Below are 23,064 nucleotides of genomic sequence, written 5' to 3' on the forward strand. Positions count from 1 at the left end.
TCAGTTTGACCCAGCTGAAGCGTCAGACAACCTGCCTACACGAAAGCTGAACTACTGTAGCGCTGACTAAAGCGCAATCATTTAGACCAATATTCTCTCTGCATCTTCCGATAAACGGAAGTGACAAGGAAGAGTCTCTCTCTGCACGGCGCCATCCTCCACTCCTAGCGCAAATCTAATTGTCAGGATGGAGGAGAGAAAGCCTTGGCGCCCTCTAACAACTCCGCCCCTCATGTGCGTCATCCAATTTACCTCCCGGTCGCCATTGTTCTTTGAGTAAAGGTGCCGGGAGTAAAAGGCTAAAACTTCAGACTTAAGTTAAAGGATGCGACACCGTTGCTTATCGCGGCAACGTCGCACACACAGTACCTACACTGGTAGCCTAAGTGAATAAAAGGCAAACATGTAATCTCCCGGTCGCTATTTTCACCCCCGGGATCAAGCAGACAGACTGACCAGCAACATGTGACTAAGTTGCACAGTCCTTTAGTGTCCGGTCTATTTTGTCCAACAGAGTATTAGTCCATGAGTAAACCCAAATATAACTGTAAGCAGAAATACTGACTCTTTCACCCAGGCAATTTTTCCTTTATTATTAGCCAGGGGAAAGAAAGACAAGCCAGTGCCTGCGTCCTAACTGCCTAAATATCCCCTGCTAAAACTAGGGGAGTCTGAGGCTAAATGAAATGAGTTTTTTTCAAATGTAAATTTAAGAAAGTGCCCAAACTTTCTCTGAGATCTCTACCCCCAGAAAAAAGGTTAGCACTTACCTCATGTTCTGCCTGGCAGTAAGGCAGTTCCAGGTTTAAGAGGTCCTCTCCCTCTTATGGACCTGGAAACAAAACGAAAGTCCTGAGTAAAATGCTTCAGGTTTTCTTAGTCAGGGCAGCATCAGTATGGGAGGCACAGTGAGAATTATGTCCCACCAGTTCCCATTGCTCTAAAGCCACCAAAAAGCTCTACTGTAGAGACTGATATGGACTATGGCTACACCCTTGAACAAAGCAGCACAAACTTGCACTACTTTAAAAATAATAAACTCTGGATTGAAGAATCTTTTCTAACACCTCACTTTACCTCTTCCTATCACTAACGTAGGCAAAGAGAATGACTGGAGTGGGAGGGAAGGGAGGAGCTATTTAACAGCTCTGCTGTGGTGCTCTTTGCCTCCTCCTGCTGACAAGGAGGTGAATATTCCATTAGTAATTATGATGATCCGTGGACTCATTGTGTCATAAAAAAGAAATAACATTTTTGTTAAAATTGAATAAAGATGATCTGAGACAATAGGCGTCACTAGCCCTCCTGCATAATGGCTGCCCCATACATGATAATCGCTTTCACTTTAGTGCAGTTTTCCCATGGGCAATTATTAGTGGCCCATCCGTTTTTCAATGTGTGCCCACCTTATATATGGTTCTTTGAGACACCTCTGCTTTAGAGCTCCAAACATGGGTCAGGTGAGCATCTGAAATCTGTACAGCAGTGATTCTCAACCAGTAATACAGAAATCACGAGACCGAAATTGTGAAAAGACAGATTTATTTATGTAGACGGTTACTAATGTAAGGTGTCCCTTCAATGTCAAGATACATGCAGCCAGAAATCACTTCTCTTAATAAGCCAGCATAGCAAAAATCAAGGAGAAACTGATTAATACATAAGTATTCAAAATAGTACACCTTTCAGAACTGTAGGGTGGGAGGCATGAATAGGAAGCCATATTGTTTTTAAGAGTGTTCAATAATTTCTTTATTGAGCTTCACTAGCCTACTAGAGGACAATTTATTTTGTTCATACTTTGAGCAAGAATAAATGATAATGTTCAAAATCCAAAAATAAATAAATAAAAATTCTGATTGGGAGGATTAGTTTGTGTATAGCTGATGGAGATGGTGAACACATACAGACAAATCAGCTTTGACCGAGTGATCATTTGATACAAATTAATCCACCTAAATCACTCAGCCAAGTTCATAAGTTGTATTTAATAGTTTGTATTAATTTATTAGTGTTACTCATAGCAATTCAGAACACAGAAAATTAATAAAACAGATTAAAAAGTAAATGTGGTTCTGTATTAAAAAAAAAATGTTAATAGATTCAACATTAAGTAACTAGACAACAGTATTATATTACCTTGGAATTAAAATACAAGATAAAAGCTTTCATTCAGGAATACCCATAATTATATACTGTTATTTTTTTTTATTTTTAAATCTATTGGAGAGGTGCGACAAAGAATAATGACATATTTTGAGATATTGGTCTTTTACCTCCGTGTTTCTACATTAAACAAAGCAACATCTGTACGGTTCTCACCTCAAGAAATAGCTCTATCAGGTTCAAGTAATATGGCTGCCCCCGGCAGTACTTCTTTAGAATGCGATATATACTGGCCTCCAACAGGAAGGAATCATTGATGGCATCCATTCCAATACCATCCTGTGTGAGGAAGAGAGTCTTATTAGCATCTGCAAAATGCTCAGAGCAACATGGCCTTAGTACCCTGTGACAACATCCCATCTCTCAACAACTTTTCCCATCTCTTCTTCAATATAACAGTATTTACTACCATCTTCGTGCCAGGTTCTCCTTCCAAGAATTCAGTTTCCTGGCATGGATGCTGCCATCAATGATCCACATGAATTGTTCTGGTTATCACAATAACCCCTCTTCTAACCTCCTCTAATCTAAAATGTCTCTCTTGCCTTGTGTTAGCCAATCAGATCCTGTGCCCCATCCTAAGAAAGTTTTACACTGTTTTAGCTCTTATGACAGCACTCCGGTAAATAGCTACTCTAGCATCAAGTTGCATTATCATATACTGCTCATGTTTAGAACACACTGTACTGCAACTTTAAATCTAGAATACATACTTACCTTTTTGTACCAGCAGGGCTGGCCACGCCGCATCACAGAGTTATCCATGATATCATCAGCCACCAGAAAGAAAGCTTGCAGCTAGAAGCAGATAAAGGAGGAGTGATAAGGCAGACATTCTGTAACTCAGGGGAAACACTTAAAGGGACATGAAACCCATTTTTTTTTCTTTCATGATTTAGAAAGAGCATGTAATTTTAAACAATTTTCTAATTTACTTCTATTATATCATTTGCTTCATTCTCTTGATATCCTTTGCTGAATTGCATATCTAGATAGGCTCAGCAGCTGCCAATTGGTTGCTGCACATAGATGCCTCGTGTGATTGGCTCACCATGTGCATTACTATTTATTCAACAAAGGATATCTAAAGAATGAAGCAAAATAGATAATAGAAGTAAATTGGAATTTTGTTTAAAACTGTAATCTCTACTTGCATCATGAAAGAATATTTTTGGGTTTAGTGTCCCTTTAAGTGCAATATTCACTGATTCATTGAGCAATATAAGTGAGCATTATAATTCAGCAGCTAAAATAAAAATAATAAAGAAAAAAAAACAACACAGAATAAAACCAAATTTAGCAAATTAAAAGCCTCTTGTGCAGATTTATAAATGAAGATTTTTTTTTCTCACTAAAGAGTATTATAGATAGTTATTCTAATCAATGATAATCTTGTTATAAGGCAATACATTATCTTTGAAAGTTCTCAGACACCACACATTTATGATTTGTACTGTATTTGGTATAATTAGGACGACTTTTTCTATTGTAGTATTATTGGGAATCTTTAGGTACATAGACACATAGAAATGACGAACCTCAGTCCGTAGAGATAAGAAAATGCTGAGATGTGATAAGTGCTAGCAATAGTGCAATAATAACATGCCCTGTGTGTTTAAAGTCTGTTTCTGAGTTGCTGGGACCTAGCAACAGGGCAGCTGAAGGGTTTTTCTGAGCCATAACTGAGACATACAATTTGTGCCACATTCACAAACTGGCGTCTTCTTGCTGCCACTGCTGAGGCCATTGTCTGTGTCTGAAGTGTGCAGAAATTGGTTCACCTATTGGACAGCCCTGACTTGAACACAGAAGCATAGTGAATTTCTGCTCCTTAGCCTACCTAGGTATGCTTTTCAACAAAGGATATCAAGACAACAAAGTAAATTTAATAAAAGTACATTGAAAGGTCTATTAAAATTTTATACTGTAACTTATTCATGAAAGTTACATTTTGACATTTATGCTCCTTTAATGCCTCAATGTAGTTATCTGGGGGATGTGTGAGATCTTAAAAAAATTATTCAAAAACTATATCAATATAGTTTATTGCTAAGACAAGGGTGTTTTGCACTAAAAAGCTCAATTCGCTCATTAAATGTAATTGTTGCCAATTAATGAAATGGGTCACTATAAAGGGTTATCAATAAGACAAATATCCTCTATTTTAAAGTAGATTTTTTTATTGAAATATTATATTTATCATATTGTATGCCTTGTTAGCTTCATTGTTTACTGAGCTATTTTTAAAGTGGAAAATCAGTAAAGCTAGTGTTTCACTGTATCTTCTTGATTTCCTTGATAAAGGAAAATGTGACATGTTACCTGCTGTACACATGAAACTTTTAATAACCCCAAAGACAGGAGAAATACTATGTATTCATGCACTTACTAGCTCCACACACCAGCCCACAGCCAATGCTCTATGAAGGTTTCCATCTTGTTGCAAATCTGGACCCACCAACTCTCTGTAGGCAGCCAAAACAGTCATGCCACGGTTACATTTCCCCCCTGGTGTGTTGTATTCCAGTATCTGCAAGCAAATGAAAGCTAGGTTATCAGCATGATGCCACAATGCAACATCCATGTTATTGCCATTATTACTTATTAGCACAGTTGCAGAACAAGAGTGCTAGATAAAAAGGAAAGCCGTGTTGCATGAAAGATAATGGTCCTAAAATGTATAGAGAGGAAAACAAAATGTATTAGACTACACTGTTTAAATACACTTCTGACCTGTATAGAGATCTCACACCAACACTTCCAAATTCTTGGTTTCACTACCTCCAACTAACCTCGAGGGTCCACGAAATCTGTAATTCCCAAATTTGCCCAGCTGACACTTTTTTTGAATCATTATATGTCTCTTCCAAAAGATTAAAAGAAGCTATTTCACGCCTATATAACGTTAAATACTAAGTTCCTCTCTGACAAACTAAAATGTATCCAAAAATTGGAGGAAGAAGGGCAATTTTCAAGGGATAACGAGGAACGGGCAGACATCCTAAGCAGAGGTCTAGCATGCTCAAATAGTGCTAACTTAAAAGAAAATTATATTAAAGTGGCATATAGGTGGTACCTACACCCAAGCAGATTTAGACACGCTACCAACAGTGCTGAGGCTCTACAATCACATAATTGCTATAGAAGATGCCCAGTAGAAGGAACTTACTTACACATGCCCTAAAATAAAATGGGTATGGAAGCCACCAACAACTTACTGAGTAAACTCTTTGACACTTGAGTTGAACTTACTAAGGAGCAAGCTTTGCTTTACTTTCCGATTGATGGGCTAACAAAGTACTCTCTGAAGCTAACAAGGATAATCTGTACAGCTTCAACAGTGTAAATACTAAACTTTTTTCAGGCTATCCATGGGTGACCAACTGTCCCCGCCCCCCTCTTCCTCTCTTTTCCTCTCCCCCCTTCTCTTTTCTAACTACACTTCTTTTTCTCTATTTTCAATGTAATATCTAAAAACCTGCTGAGATTTGTCAGCATTAGAGAAAGACAATAAAGATAGGAAAAAATTCATGTTCCCTATTCCTGTTTCAAGCAGTTGTCTAGTGATGTATATGTTTAACTCTACAACCTGTGTTGTATGTAACCACTGAAATAGAGAAATTACCAATAAAAATATTTCAACTAAATACACTTCTGACCTGTACACAGTATTATATATCCAATGCCCCCCCCCCCCCTGTTCTGGCAACCTCACCTCTTTTAAGCGGGTAATAGCAGCTCCCACCTCTGGGTGCCCCCAGTCTTCTGCAGTGAGATCCTTTACAATCTGCTGAAAGTAGCTGCAAAACTCCTGACGCTCATCTGAGGCTTGAGGAGACATGGTAAAAGAGCTGAATGTCTGTGCCTAAGGAAACAAATGATAAAAAATACCATTTTATAACTAGTCATAGAAATTAACTACACAAAAGCACATAGCGATTGTACACGCACACACATACATATATGCCCTCCATCCACAAAGCTATTCTATATATATGTGGCGGTAATTTGAATCTTCAGTTCACCTTTATAAGGGGTATGTTTTTAATAAGTGTGTTGTACAATTTTTGAATATGTGTTGACATTTGACAAAGGCACAATGCCGTGCCAAAACGTTATGTCCCTCTTTTAAATGACCTAATAAATTTGGATATTTTATTTGGTGAGATTGTGCTTTCCCTAAAGGAACACACACATACATACATATACACACATATACATATACACACACACACAAAACAAAAAATACTGCAGTATACATTTTGTCTCTTTTGCCTAGAATTTTACTCTTAAAATGTTTGAAAACTAGTAGAGCACATTTTTGCACTTCACATGCCTAACCCTTTGAAAAATAATGCAATAGTTAAAATGACAGCTGCAAGCCATGTGTCCTTCGGCAGCAAGTCTGGATAGGCTCCTCCAAATAAGGCAATCACTTGCAAATGACTGAATGGTAACTGTATAGGTCATTGGTTCATACGTACTGTTGGAAAAAGAGAGTACTTCACCAAATTGTATAAGTAAAACTTGACTTTTAATTCAAATACACATTAAAAATAAACAGGGATAATACCCCCAAACAGCAACAGACTGACGCGTTTCGGCTAAAAAGCCGTACTCATAGTCTCTCGTCTGACTACTCACTTTGGCTCCTGACTCAGCTCGTCTGACTACCAGCTCTGGCTTTGACTCCTGGCTTGTTATTTAACTTTTGGACTTTTAAATATTGTTTGTTATTAATAAAGGTGCGATTATTTTTGCACTTCTCGTCTCAGTCTGATTCCTGGCACCCTGACATTACGCAAGGGCCATGAATTCTGATGGTGCTAATAATCCACCTTTACCTACCATCATTTCCAGGATGGATGAAAAGGATCACCGCTTGGATCAATTTTCACTAGCCCTGCAAACCCTGCTGACTTGCACTGCACATTTGGACCAGAGTGTCCCACAAGTTATGGCTGCTCCTGTTTCCACTGCTGCACCTAGTCCTACCAGGAGTATGTTTGGTTCGGCACCTCTACCTCAGGGATATGGAGGCGATCCTATTCAGTGCAGAGGGTTTTTGAACCAGGTTGGCATTTACTTTGAGATGTTACCTCCTTTTCCTCTGACAGAGCTAAGGTGGGATTTCTCATCTCGTTACTCTCTGACACAGCTCTTGCCTGGGCTAATCCCTTGTGGGAGACTAATAACCCTGTGATTTCTAATTACCCTGAATTTGTGGCCTCCTTCCGAAGGGTATTTGATGTTCCGGCTCGCTCCTCCTCTGCTGCTAAACGACTCATGTCCATTCAGCAAGGTACGAGATCTGCTGCTCAGTATGCCATTGAGTTCCGTACGCTTGCCGCAGAGGTAGGTTAGAACAATGAAACCCTTGTTGCCACCTTCTTTCATGGGCTCTCTGATGCAATTAAAGACGAAGTTGCTGCCAGAGATTTACCAGAGGATCTCAAGGCATTGGTGTCTTTTTCGATCCTAATTGACATCAGACTAAGTGAGAGGCCCTCTTTCAAGGAGCACTCCCTCCTGTTCCGTTGTTTCCTACATGTTCGTTCCCACTCATGCCTCCCTCTCCTCCCATGCCTCCTGGTCCCGAGTCACCAGGTACTGCTGTGTCAATGCAGTTGGGATTCAAGTGTCTCTCCGCGGCGGAGAGGGCCTTTAGGAGGAGGGAGGGGCTCTGCCTCTATTGTGGGTTACAGGGCCACCTTTTAAAGTCTTGTCCTACACGGCCGGGAAACGCTCACACCTAAGGTCCTGTTGGGGCCAGACCTTGGGTGGTTTATCCTCGTCCCCGGAACCGCTAAAGGAGAAACCTTTGGTCACGGTTGTCCTTTCCTGGGTGGACTCCTCCATAGTCAACCAGGCTCTTGTTGACTCTGGTGCTGCAGTCTATTTCATTGACAGTGCTTTTGTATCAAAGCACTCCATTCCTGTATTGCCTCGGTCCGTTCCGCTTGCTCTTGAGGCCATTGATGGCAGGCCCCTTCAGCCTGCACTCATTACTCAGGAAACCGCTCCGTTATCCATGGCTGTTGGGGCTCTCCATTTTGAAACCCTCCAGTTCCAGGTGATAAACTCTCCGCATTTTCCGGTTGTTCTGGGTTATCCCTGGCTCCAAAAGTACAATCCCAGTCTCAACTGACGCAGGTCCGAAATTTTGTCATGGTCTCCGCAATGTATTTCCACTTGTCTTTGGAGATCAGTCAAAGTCTTGTGCACTTCTTCGGTATCTCAATTGCCAGAGGAGTACCAAGAGTTCCTAGATGTTTTCTACAAGGTGCGTGCCGGTACGTTGCCTCCTCACCGGTCTTACGATTGTGCCATAGACCTGCAACCCGGAGCCATTCCTCCTCGGGGCCGGGTTTACCCTCTGTCTGTTGAAGAGAATTGTGCTATGGAGCAATATGTTGCAGATGCTCTGTCCCGGGGGATCATCCGCAAATCCTGCTCTTCTGCAGGAGCTGGCTTCTTCTTCTTGAAGAAAAAGGGTGGCGAGTTAAGACCATACATCGATTATAGGGGTCTTAATCGTCTTACCATTAAGAATGCTTACCCTATTCCACTCATTACGGAACTCTTTGACCGCCTCAAGGGAGCTACGGTCTTTTCTAAACTTGATTTGAGAGGAGCATACAATCTCGTTAGGATTAAAGAGGGCCACGAATGGAAAACAGCATTTAACACCAGGAGCGGGCATTATAAGTATCTTGTAATGCCCTTTGGCCTATGTAATGCTCCAGATGTTTTCCAGGAATTTATTAATGATGTCCTACGAGATATGTTGCAACAGTGTGTTGTGGTGTACTTAGATGATATCCTCATACACTCACCCACTCTTGAGGATCATCATTCCGATGTTACACAGGTACTTCAGAGATTACGTGAGAATGGCTTGTTTTGTAAACTCGAGAAATGTGAGTTCCATCAGACTCAAGTAACCTTCCTAGGTTATGTAATCTCTGTTGCAGGGTTCTCCATGGATCCTGACAAGTTGTCTGCAGTCCTGCAGTGGCCTCGCCCAGTTGGTCTCTGCTCTATTGAACGTCTTTTGGGCTTTTCCAATTACTATAGGAAGTTTATTAAAAAAAAAAAAAAAAAAAAAAAAAACTTTTCTTCCTTGGTCAAACCTATCACTGACATGACCCGTAAGGAGAATGATCCACTCCGTTGGTCAACTACTGCCAATAAGGCTTTTGAGAGTCTTAAGACTGCCTTTGCTGCCGCTCCAGTTCTGGCTCATCCTAACCCTGTCCTACCTTTCATTCTTGAGGTTGATGCGTCTGAGACTGGAGTAGGTGTCCTCTTGTCTCAATGTCCTATACCTGACGGTTCCTTGCATCCGTGCGGTTTCTTCTCTAAGAAATGGTCTCCAGCGGAGTGCAATTATGAAATTGGCGACAGGGAATTACTGGCCATAAATTTGGCACTTAAGGAATGGAGGCACCTTCGAGGGTACTAGAGTACCAGTGCTCATTCTTACTGAACTCAAGAATTTGACTTATCTATCCGAAGCAAAACGTTTGTCACCTTGACAGGCCAGATGGGCGCTATTTTTGTCTTGGTTTAATTATGTGGTCTCCTACCTGCCTGGTAGTAAGAATGTTAGGGCTGATGCCCTCTCTCGACAATTTTCGCCTCTGTCCAAGGAGGAGTCTGTACCTATTCCAGTTATACCTCCTGACCATATTTTGGCTACCATACATACTAATTTGACTTCTCCCTTGGGGGAGGAGATCCTGGCTGCACAAACCAATGCACCTCCTGAGAAACCTAGTGGTAAGTGCTTTGTTCCTGAGAATCTTCAAACTAAACTTTTGCACACTTACCACTATCCTAAAGCCGCAGGTCACCCGGGCAAGAACCAAATGATTTGGTCTGTCACTCAACAATTCTGGTGGTCAGGTCTTCTTTCTGATGTTGCAGCGTATGTTGCCTCCTGCTCAGCCTGTGCACAGAATAAGACTCCTCAACATCTTCCAGTGGGTTTTCTTCAACCTATTGCTAATGGTGAGCGTCCTTGGACACATCTTTCCATGGATTTCATTATCGAGCTCCCTGTTTCCAATGGCAATACTGTTATCCTAATGGTGGTTGACCGTTTTTCTAAAATGTCACATTACATTCCCTTGAAGAAGCTGCCTACCGCTCAGGAACTTGCTTCAATTTTTGCCAGGGAGGTCCTCCGTTTACATGGGTTACCCAAGGAGATAGTGTCGGACCGGGGTAGCCAGTTTGTCTCCAGATTTTGGCATTCCTTTTGTGCTCAAATGGGAATCCAGCTTTCATTCTCCTCGGCATATCACCCTCAATACAATAGGGCTGCGGAACGGTCTAATCAAGCTCTGGAACAGTTCCTCCGTTGCTATGTCTCAGATCACCACAATAATTGGTCTGAACTGTTACCTTGGGCAGAGTTCGCTCGTAATAGTGCTATTAATGCTTCCTCACAGTTATCCCCGGTTATGGCGAATTATGGGTTTTAACCATCCTTGTTGCCCGATTCATTCATGTCTCAGGATATTCCGGCTTTGGAGGAGCATCTCTGGCAACTCCGTTCCACGTGGGTGCAGATTCAGGATTGCCTTCATCGTTCTATGCTGTGCCAAAAGTTCCAGGCTGATCGTAGGCGTCTGCCCGCGCCTTCCTACTAGGTTGGTGAGAGGGTTTGGCTGTCCTTCCGCAACTTGAACCTTCGTCTGCCTTCCAATAAACTGGCTCCTCGTTATTTTGGTCCTTTTCGAATACTCTGACGGGTCAATCATGTGGCCTACGTTCTTGACCTTCCTCCCGCAATGCGCATCTCCAATGTTTTTCATGTCTCCCTCTTGAAACCATTGGTTTGTAATCGGTTTACCACTGTGTTGCCTCATCCCCATCCTATCTCTGTTGACAACCATGAAGAATATGAGGTCGGCTGCATTATTGACTCTCGTATGTACAGGGGCTGCGTACAGTATTTGGTTCACTGGAGGGGCTACGGTGCAGATGAGCGTTTATGGGTTCCCTCCTCTGATGTTCATACTCCCCCCCCCCCCACTCTATGCCCGTTTCCCCAATAAGCCTTTTGTCCTCCCGCAGGGGAGGGGTCATTGAGGGGAGGGTACTGTCAGGGTTTTTTGCCTGCTTTTGTTTGCCATGTGCTGCTGGCAGCCATTTTACTCACCTCTTACTGAATCTGGTGCAGAGTGTCTGATGCTGCTCATTTCCTGCACGCCCTCTTATGGTCGGACTGGTGTACTTTATCCGTGTGAGACAGGTTGCAGTCTCAGAATTGTGATGTCATCACTTATTATTTAAAGGGCCTCTGTTCAGTATGCTTTGCCCTTGCGTTGTCTCAGACCGGTTTGTGAGTTCCTGTGTATTACCTGGCTGTCTGATGTCTCTTCTGGTTCCCAATTCCTGGCTTGTTCCTGACTCTGCTGTTCTCCTTGTTCCTGATTCCGGCTCATCTGACTACTCGCTTTGGCTCCTGACTTGGCTCGTCTAACTACCAGCTCTGGCTTTGACTCCTGGCTTGTTATTTGACTTGTGGACTTTTTATTATTGTTTGTTATTAATAAATGTGTGATTAATTTTGCACTTCTCGTCTCAGTCTGATTCCTGGCACCCTGACACTAGGTGGCAACTCTAGCCATAACCCCATCAAGTTTCAGTCCTAGACCCTCTGCTCTTCTCCACTTACATCTTTTTTTGGAAGGTTATGCAGCTCATTTGCAAGTGCTCTCCCCATGAACTATTATTTCCAGTTTATTACACAAATTATCATTAAATCAATTTATACAAAATTATACAATGAATGTGTGCTTTGGAACGCTTAAAGGGACACTAAACCCAATTTTTTCTTTAATGATTTAGATAGAGCATGCAATTTTAAGCAACTTTCTAATTTACTCGTATTATCAATTTTCTTCATTCTCTTGCTATCTTTATTTGAAAGGCAGGAATGTAAAGCTTAGGAGCCGGACCATTTTTGGTTCAGCACCTGGGTAGTGCTTGCTGATTGGTGGCTAAAAAAAGCCATCAATAAGCAAGTGCTATCCAGGGTTCTGAACCTAAAATTGGCCAGCTCCTAAGCATAACATTCTTGCTGGTTTTTAAAATAAAGATAGCAAGAGAATGAAGAAAAATTGATCATAGGAGTAAATTAGAAAGTTGCTTAAAATTGCATTCTCTATCTGAATCATGAAAGAATTAAAAAAAAAATGGGTTTAGTATCCCTTTAAGTAACATTTATAAATAACTGAAAATCTTATAATATTAGTATTACACTGCCCTCATCTAGCTACTTGATGATTCCATCTGTCTGTCAACATTTGTTTTGTTGAGAACACTGTATAGCATCTAAAATGTTATAGACTTTTATATTTATCTCATAAGAAATGTCAATCCAGCATCATTCTCTGACTGAATGAATGCCCATTAAAAGATTAATATCTCTTTGACCAAGCTATTAATGCCCCCCCCCCTTACTACTACCACTCAATCCCCTGAAATCTGTATTACTGCTGATGTAATTACAATCCCACTAGCCCCTTAAAGGAACATTAAACACTTTAGATGGTAATATAAAATGATAAATTGTATATATAAAAATGTCTGCAATATACTTTAATAATTATTTTGTCCCCTTTTTCCTGTAATTGCATTTGGAAATTGTGAACTTTTCAGTTCCTGTTAGAAATGGAAGTGCAGAACACATATTCCACACAACCATTGTCTGTAAACTCTAGGGACCTGTTTATAACCATCCTTAATTGAAGAGAAGGTAACCTAAGTTACAACATGGCAGCTCCCATTATTTTATAGACACTAAAACTTCACAATTATTTTGTCAATATTTCAACAGTTAATGAAACTTTAAAAATAACTCTAAATGTCATTCTCAGACTGATCTTTTCTTTGAATGCATCTTTCTATCTAGCATTTATTTTGTGCTTAATGTCCCTTTAAGTCTGCTATAGCTTCCTCACCATTCCATAACTATTCAACTGCTAGATCTGGCCATTACCACCAACACAACGCTTACTATAACAACATCCTGTATATCAACCAATGCATGTACATGTTTTTTTGATCAGAAAGGTATAATCAGATCTCATTACATTATCACATTGTGTACATATACCTGCTTCTTTGTCTTATATCTGTCCATAAACCAATCACCAATACTTGGAGAGAACAATGGAAAATCAACATTTTATTACCTTATCTCTAATATATCCCACTGGGAGTGTAATTTATTCTACTGGTTGAGGCCAAAAACTCTCAGGATGGGTAGGGATACCACATTCTAAATAAACTATTTAAATTGCCAATATAAGGGTAATGGAAAAACTTGTAAACAATTTAATACACTCCAGCAGGTAAAGTGGATCAATCTCTTATTTTAGCGTATTTTATTAGGAGCATCTGCCCAATTTAGTATTTTAGTGTATTTTATTCTCAGTACTCTCAATGGTAACACAATGTTTATACAATGTTGCAAGTAATCAGACAGCATGTAAAACTGTGAAGCTAACCATTTCATGCCTTCATTTTTTACTAGCATTATACACTGTAAAATTAACACTTTATTGCCTAGAGTAAATAGTATCATGCCCTGTAAAATAAACCCTTTATTTCCTATAGTAACTACTATAATGCCCTGTAAAATTAACCCTTTATTGCATACAGTAAGTAGTATTTATGCCCTGTAAAATTAACACGTTATTGCCTACAGTAATGGGGTTAATAGTTTATATCTTATGGCATTGCAAGGGTTAATAGAAAAGAGATTGAATTCAGTATGTCAATATCTGCCCTAAGGACAGTGCAGTTTTCGTTTTAGAAGCTCTCTGTGCAGTTTCTTCAAGATGCAACACTGTATTAAGAAACATTGTATAGAAAACATCAACAGTGGCTGGGAATTTAAAACGCTTGTTTCTCCCATAGATAATAAAATACGCTAAAATAAGAGATTTCCCACAGCTCATGTATTTTATACGGGTATTATTTGTAACACAGGATTATTTTTTTTGAGAGCGCACCATCAATAATGGACCTGATGCGGGATTTACTGAATTTCTTTAGCACTAATCCCTCTTCCCGGAAGTATAACACTATGTGACCTAGTTATTTAACTGGAAATAATTAAACACACCCGGAAGCTGCATGGTCTCGTAGATACGATTCTTCGGCTGTACCAGTTAAACTTAGAATAGATGACACCGGAAAGGGGGCGGAGCCTGAGCGCGGCAACGTTCAGCGGGTGAAGCCACATCCGGAGCTAAAGCGGAGGCTCCAAGCGTCACTGCCCCGCCCCCGTACGTCAGTCCTTGCGGGGTAACAACCGAAGACGTTACTCTGGAGGAGGAGGAGGCGAGGCCTGAATAAATTAGGATGAGCACAGCGTCTACAAAACCTCTCCCGACAGTGATTTCTCTATTAACCAATAACAGCGGTGCTCCTCGTCCAACTCGAATGTTCGTTATAGAACCAGGGACAGCAGCAGATTACACAAAGCTAAAATGTCTACAGCCAAATAACGGAGAGAGTTTCCTAAATCTCCTACCTTATATATTAAATACAGAGCATAGAAAAAAAAAGAAAAACTCTTTTCCCAAATCACATACTCCCCTCAACCTGTAGCAGTGCCTCGCCCAAACGGTACATTTCCCAAGCTAGGGTAGTTATAGCAACATCTTCAGATCTGACACCCAGCCACTAAACAAACCATCTCGGGCTAACACTTCTACGTCCCTCCCAAGTCGGATATCTTTCTTGCATCCACCCAGATCACTCTTCTAAACAGGTCTTTTCCAACCCTCAACAGTATTCAGATACTTTCTTACCAAATTATATTTTGCTTTGCACCTATAGTATTACTCATCTTCCAAAACTGAAACCCCACAAGTAATAATACAGCTTCCCCAAATCTTACACAGTTCCAACAAACGACATCACCAATACAGCAAACCCACAAATTACTACTCCAACAGAACAGATTATATAGCATCTGCCCAAAACGAGACATTTCCCTTACCACCATAATATTTCTACTAAATATGATAGCCCTAAAAATAATAAGGCATTATAAAGGTTAATTACAACTGTTAAAACCAGAATCTTATAGGCTTTATCACCTCCAGATTATTATGGGACACACACACTACCTTTTCAAAGACTGTACCAAACTACACAGTCTCTGGCTAGGATGAGCACAGAAGCAACATTACAATTTTAAGCATGCTCCTATGATCAATTTTTCATCATTCTCTTGCTATCTTTATTTAAAAAGCAGGAATGTGATGCATAGCAGCCGGCCCATTTTTGGTTAAGACCCTGGGTTATGCTTGCTTATAGGTGGGTAAATGTCAGCCTCAAATAAGCAGGCGCTATACGTGGTGCTAAACCGAAAATGGGCTGGCTGCTAAGATTTACAGTCTTGATTTTCAAATAAAGATAGCAAGAGAATGATGAAAAAATTATAATAGCAGTAAATTAGAAAGTTGCTTAAAATAGCATGCTCTATCTGAATAAAGAACGAAAAGATTTGGGTTCAGTGTCCCTTTAAACTATGTATTTAAAATGTCATTAAAAACAAACAAACACTTGCCTTTCATGGTTCGTATACAATTTTTAACAACTTTCCAATGCACTACTGGGAGCTAGCTAAACACATTGAGTGAACCAATGACAAGAGACATATTTGTGCAGCCACCAAGCAGCAGCTAGCTCCCAGTAGCGCATTGCTGCTCCGAAGCCTACTAAGGTGTTCTTTTCAACAAAGGAAACAGACATAACCAAGTAAAATAGATACTAAAAGTACAGTGGAATGTTGTTAGAAATATTACGTTTCATTTAAAGTGAAGGTCAATTTTGATGAATTAGTACCCGGTTTTTAATAAACCTATTAAAAACAAGGGCACTTTAATTCATCAAAATTGACATTTCACTCCCTTTCTTCAAAAACTTACATTTTAATCCCGTCAGCCGCTGCAGCGCTTCCTCCACACTTCACAAGTCTTCTTTGCGGGTCCAAAATGTCGAATCCGGCTTCCTCCAATCACGGCGTTGCATCAGGCCATGATCCCCCCCTGGGGTAAAGTCGTGATTGGAGGAAGCCGGATTCGTCATTTCTGACGTCAGAAGAGGTTTCTGACTGCCGGGGGAATCACTGCAGTGGCATTCAGGATTAAAGAGACAGTCTAGTCCAACAAATATTTCATGATTCAGATAGGGCATGTAATTTTAAAAACAATTTTCCAAATTTACTTTTATCACCAATTTTGCTTTGTTCTTTTGGTATTGTTAGTTGAAAGCTAAACCTAGGAGGTTCATATGCTAATTTCCTAAGACCTTGAAGGCCGCCTCTTCTCTCAGGGCATTTTGACAGTTTTTCACCACTAGAGGGTGTTAGTTCATGTGTATCTTATAGATAACACTCTGCTCATGCACGTGGAGTTCAGATGAGCCAGCTCCGATTGGCTAAATTGGATGTCTATCAAAAGAACTAAAATAAGGGGGCAGTTTGCATATGCTTAGATACAAGATAATCACAGAGATAAAATGTGTATTTATAGAACAGTGTTGGTTGTGCAAAACTAGGGAATGAGTAATAAAGGGATTATCTTTCTTATTAAACAATAAAAATTCTGGTGTAGACTGTCCCTTTAAAAGATATGTTTTTGAAGAAAAGGAGTGAAATGTCAATTTTGATGAATTAAAGTGCCCTTGTTTTTAATAGGTTTATTAAAAACCGGGTACTAATTCATCCAAATTGACATTCACTTTAAATTGAAAAAGACAAATGGGGTCTCATCTCCCTTTAACCCCCCTGTATAACATATACAAACAGCTCATGCTCCAGAATTTCCTCTGAGTCAGGACACAGTCGGTGATTGCCAGCTACAAATGCATTGCCATTTCTGGATGAACATGTGGTTCCTGCACATAAGTAGCAATGCATTGGCTAAGGAGCCATTTAAAAGACTGCAAAATTAGGAGATTGTAACACAAAATGCTTCATTATCCATAAAAAAAAAAACCTTTGCAATATACTTTCATTATTTTTTTGTCCTGTTTCCTGTACTTTAAGTTTGGAAATTGTGGGTTTTCCAATGCTGAAAACTGGAAGTGCACACTGCAGATTTCACAAACCTAACCCTGCCACATATCTGCCCCTAATTGGCCTCAGAAGGCGTGATCTGATAACTAACCCCCCAGCAAAGAAGAATTTGTTAGCAAAATGGCTAGCGTTGTCTTCTCCAGTACCAATCTGGATTGGCTCCTGCAAATAAGGCAATCAAAGGACATGTAACCCAAAATGTTTATTTCATGATTCAGATGAGGTTAAATGAAAAAAAAATCAAATAAAATCTAGTTTATCCTCATGGTAATTCTTTGTTGAGAGAATACCTAGGCAGGTTGTGTGCTTGTGTCTGGAGCACTTTATATCAACAATTTTGCAATGATGCTTTTAAAGCACTGGATGGCAGCAATGTTTCCACAATACATAACTTAAAAACAATCTTGCTAAACTACTGCCATATAGTGCTCTAGGCTCATACCTACTTGTTTTTCAACAAGGATACCAAGAGAATAAAGTGAATTGTAAAGTTGTTGTTTTTTTTTTAATAGTAATTGGAAGGCATTGTGTGTTTCATGTCTCTCACACTGAATTAGTTATTCATAGACTGTAGGAAATCTTGTAATTACAAGGTATTTAAATGTTCCTTTAATTGTGTATTTATCCCCTGTGCAGGATTTTAATATGGTTACCAAGGACATTTGTGTATTAATAAAATGCTATTACGTCCACATTCCTTTAAAGGGACAGGAAACCCCCAAAATTTATTTCATGATTTGGATAGAACATACAATTTCAAACAACTTTCCAATTTACTTCTATTATCAAATTTGCTTAATTCTCAGGTTATCCTTTGCAAAAGGAACAGCATTGCACTACTGGCAGCTAGATGAACACATCTATTTAGCCAATCAGAAGAGATAAGTATGTAGGCACCAATCAGCAGCTAACTCCCACTTGTGTCGGATATGTGCATATTTTTTTTCAACACGGGATAATGAGAACGAATCACATTTGAAAATAGAAGTGAATTTAAAAGTGTCTTAAAATGACATACTCTATCTGAAACATGCAACTTTAATTTAGACTTTCCTATCCCTTTAACAATAGTGTCCCACAAAAAATGTGTGACAACGTATTTACTGGTTCACAGCTAGTATACAAAAGAGGACTAATGTTGTTAAAGGGTTAGAAATATTTACTTTTGTAACTTTATAAAAAATATATTATCACACAGTTAAAGTTTCATAGATTATTACCAATTAATTCTTACCTTGAAACAAAGCTTTAATGTTTAGAAAAATTATATTTTAATTTGCCTTGTAAACGGCCGTAACGACCGCCCATAAATGTATGCTCTAGTTATACATAATGTATGCCATCCCCTCATCCAATGGCGCTTCAGCACTGATCCCTTAATTTGCATATTTAAATAACAGTTTTTCCTCAATCTCGGCATGCGCAATCTAATGTGTGGGCACTCGCATGCGAAAATGAAATGTCACCCAGTCCTCCATTTTTGTGTACCTGCTCTTTTCAGGCACAGCGTGTTTGCTACTCATTATCCAGCTGCTGTTTTAGGCAGCTTGCATTGACTTCCGGTTGTCAATCTGAGCAATTGAATGGGGGTCAAAAAGTTAAACATGCAACATCCACAGCGTCAGCCGGGCTTGAGCGCTCTGGTGAGCCACTACCACTCCTATGTCCAGTGCCTCTTCATCGGCAGCAAGGTGATGATGACGTGGCGGCTGAAACTCCAGGAGAGAAGATAGATATGCGCATGCGTTGCCTAAACTTAATGTAAATGCGCATGCGGGACGCCATCATAGTTCTACCTAGGTAGAACGCTGTAATTAGACAGCATAATGAAGCAAAAGAAGGGTTTGGCAGAACTTATATTTTCAAGTCCAATTTTCAGTTAAACGATAAAAATTGGCTAATAGGTGTTATTAGACGACTTGTACAACAAAATATGATGTTTTAAAAAATACAATTTTGGGGGGTTTCCTATCCCTTTAAAGGGACAGTATACTATAAAATTGTTTTTCCCTTAATGTGTTACCAGTTACTTTTTTTTACCAGCTGCAGAGTATAAAATGTATGAGATTTGCTTTTTTAAGGCTTATTTGTGTAGTTGAATTAGCTGATTTTGTGTTTTGAAGCCACAACCTAATAACATGGGTTGAGCTTGTAGGTATAAACTGATCTCAATACTTTATCACATTATGTACATATACCTGCTTCTTTATCTTATATCTGTCTGTAAACCAATCAGCAATACTTGGAGAGAACAATGAAAAAATAACATTTTATTACCTTATCTCTTCTATTACCCACTGGGAGTGTAATTTCTTCTACTGGCTGTATTAACACAGCTTGGCCTGGAGGCCAAAAACTTTCAGGATGGGTTGGGATACCACAGGCTAAATATGCTATTTAAAATGCCAATATAAGGGTAATGGAAATACTTGTAAACAAATTAATCCACTTTACCTGCTGGAGTGTATCATTGGAAACAAATTTAAGGGGAGAACATTTTTTAGTAAACTGTCCCTTTAAGTGGTATTTCGCATAAACAGTTATCTCCCTTCATGTATAGTCTGGTAGTCCTTATTCCCCACAACCTACCCGATCTCCCAACATCAGATCCCCAATCATAAAGCCCATTCTTCCAATAACTGTGTCACTACACTTCACATCAACCCACAGGCACATTTTCTAACCCGTAACACAGCAGGTCTCACCATATTTTTGTCTTGTTCCTTTGAAACCAGTACTTTATCCGCTTCTTCAAATCATTTAGAAGCATGTTTCTCTCCCTACAGGTGTCAATGTTCATACACCTGCTCTACTGCACAGCTTCAAATTAAAGGGACAGTCTACACTTATAACAACCTTAGTCCATCCGTTAGATTATTTTCTGATTTTCATTACTCACCCCTGCAACCATATTGAGTCATCTACACATCCAGATTTGTTCTCAATGACAAGTTATATTCCGACGGTTAGAAATGGCCGTTCCGCTCCACCTACCCAATACATCACCCACTCTCTTATTTTCAACTGTCCAATAGAAAATTGATCACCGATTAAAATACTGTAACGCGCTTTCAGTGCTTCGCGCATGCGCAACATCACTGGAAACCAACTATCCGGAACCAAACTTTATCTATGTTTCTGCTGCATTCAAATATCAGAAGTACTTCAGAGTGTTAGAATCAACGGAGGAATCGCAAAAAAAGGGAGCGCTTTTGGGTTTGCTCAGATAACGCTGACAGACTTCCGGTTTCGAGCTGCATCTCTACGAGCATGCGTGTTAGAGTCCTAAGACGTCGCTAGGTGCTCCGTGCACGAGTGTTATAGGGAAGGAGAACCACTTGATAAGGTAGGAGGAGAAGCTATTGGGAGGAGTTTGGCGGCCATACTTGAATCATGAAATATAAACTTCTTTTGAGAAAATGTGGGTGAGTTAATAAGCGAAAATATGGATGCAGGGGTTCAATACAATTGTCAGCAAAAGATTGTAGCTAAGGGCTAAGGTTGTTATAGGTGTAGACTGTCCCTTTAAAGCACATTTTAACCCCATTCTATCAGTCACAACCCATCTTACTTGCTGCTGTTATTGTCCCTTCTCCCCCACCACTGCACACCTTACTGTTCAACCAACATCTTTATGTACATATTCTTTTCTGCACCCAGAATGCATTGTATTGTACCTCACCCCAAATCCTCGCACCCATCTTCCCACATAACCTGTCTTATTGTACCTACACTACAAGCTACCATTGTAGTCTCCCTTCCAATATGTACAATGCACCTCCTTTACTAAAACCTTTCACAATGTATCTCTCCCCTAAAAATCTGTTTTATGGGAAAGATGGTCTTTGATAAAGAAGATTGGTAGCACAATACAATTACTTTTTCTTTTTTGCATATGAAAACAGCAGTCACAAGGTTTAACAAAAAGAACACCAAAAAAAGACACTAAACCCAAATGTTTTCTTTCATTAATCAGATAGAGCATGCAATTTTAAGCAACTTTCTAATTTACTCCTATTATCAATTTGTCTTTGTTCTCTTGCTATCTTTATTTAAAAAGCAGGAATGTGATGCATAGCAGCCGGCCCATTTTTGGTTGAGAACCTGGGTTATGCTTGCTTATTGGTGGGTAAATGTAAGCCTACAATAAGCAAGGGCTATCCATGGTGCTGAACCTAAAATGGGCTGGCTGCTAAGATTTACATTCATGATTTTAAAATAAAGATAGCAAGAGAACAAAGAAAAATGTATACTAAGAGTAAATTAGAAAGTTGCTTAAAATTTCATACTCTATTTGAATCATGACAGAACATTTTTTGGTTCAGTGTCCCCCTTGAGTGCTAATGACGGCCGTCATTAGCACTCAACTACCTTTTTTGCAATCTGGGGGCCCCCATCCGCTCCTACCCCGGCGATCGGGCCTGCATAATGACAGGCATCGCTGGGGCTTCACATTACGTGCGGTGACATCACGCGCAATGACGTCACAGCGCAACTTTATTTAAAATTGGCAATACAAAGTATAGGGAAAGGGGGCATGCTGCTTAGAAACCTGTATTTCAGGGATCTAAGCAGCTACAGACCCCCAAGGCCCACCATCGGAAAGGTAATTGCCTAACCTTTCCAGTAGTATAAGTATTGGGGATCTGGGGGAAAAAATAAAAAAGTTAAAAAAAAATGTTTTTGAAAATAGTAAAAAACAGAAAAATATTAAAAATTCAGCTTAGCACTCAAAGGGTTAAGCAACAGAAACAAGTGGAGGCTTAACCATCTATTTCCTTATGCATTTTGTGCATACACTCACAAACTTCCTTTAGCAATTAAAGGGATATAAATGTGCAAAAAGAAAATGGGTCTAATATGATAGATCATTTTATTATTGAACCATTGCTTGCATATACCTATGTGTTTAACCTCTACAAATGGATTAAATATATAAAATCAGCTCCAAAACAGCAGTTCACTGCTGGATGCTAGCTGAACACATCTAGTGAGCCAATAACAAGAGACAAATGTGTGTAGCCACCAATCACTAGCTATATCCCAGTAGTGCATTGCTGCTGTGGATATGTACATATGCTATAACAACATAGAAAAATACTTTAAAGTCTAGACTGAGCCACTGGATATAATTACACTGCCGATTGCAGGTTATCCCGCATGTTTATTATACTGTTTCCCCTCATGAGTACCTCCATATGCATCAGTACTCTCACTAAACACTAATTTTCTCTCCCACATACAATATATTTAATCCGATCTATTTCCTACCACATATTAGCTCTCTCCCCTTCTTTTAATACTTTCGAACACAAATATATGTTCCTCCCTTTAAGATTATCCATCACATTACCTCTTTTTCTGGTCCCTTGTGCACTCAAGTTCCTTAGTTCAGTGCTTTAAACCCGGCTCCTTTATGCGATGCATGATGGGATTTAAAGTCCATCGGCTATTTTTTTCTTTAAAGTGGTGATCGAAATAGACTACAACTCCCATTATACAGTGCGGTAGGTTTCTCTGACAGCTTCAGTGGGCGTACCAATCAGGCGCAGCTGATGCGATGTCAGTGATGTTGATTGGTCACACCTATCGTATGAGGATGAGCCCTTAATGAAGCAACGAATCTGAAGCTCTGGCGATTATATGGTAGCATCATTGCCCCGCCCAACGAACCAGGGGCACAATCTGGTAAAGAAGAGTATCGGTTTTCTGTTACCTTATTGGCTACTACTTTGTCTTGCAGCCAAGAAGATACATTTCAGCCACCTGATTTACAAATAATAGAT

General features: G+C 39.8%; 1 protein-coding gene across 2 annotated transcripts in view; it reads right to left on the reverse strand.

Moving 5' to 3' along the window:
• The window catches only part of FDPS (farnesyl diphosphate synthase), a 39,120-nt gene extending 16,391 nt beyond the window's left edge, over positions 1-22,729 (reverse strand). Inside the window, exons 1-5 of one of the 2 annotated variants that reach the window (XM_053703246.1) lie at positions 22,632-22,729; positions 5,882-6,031; positions 4,556-4,696; positions 2,884-2,964; positions 2,323-2,445 (exon numbers count right to left, since the gene is read on the reverse strand). In XM_053703246.1, the coding sequence (XP_053559221.1) occupies positions 2,323-2,445; positions 2,884-2,964; positions 4,556-4,696; positions 5,882-6,007 (471 nt within the window). In that variant the 5' untranslated portion in view covers positions 6,008-6,031; positions 22,632-22,729. Of the gene's footprint in view, positions 1-2,322; positions 2,446-2,883; positions 2,965-4,555; positions 4,697-5,881; positions 6,032-14,311; positions 14,469-22,631 lie in introns of those variants that run through there. The other variant, XM_053703236.1, reaches the window with a different exon arrangement.
• Positions 22,730-23,064: the final 335 nt, after the last annotated feature.

The sequence above is a fragment of the Bombina bombina genome, chromosome 1 (assembly GCF_027579735.1).
Source record: "Bombina bombina isolate aBomBom1 chromosome 1, aBomBom1.pri, whole genome shotgun sequence".
NCBI lineage: Eukaryota > Metazoa > Chordata > Amphibia > Anura > Bombinatoridae > Bombina > Bombina bombina.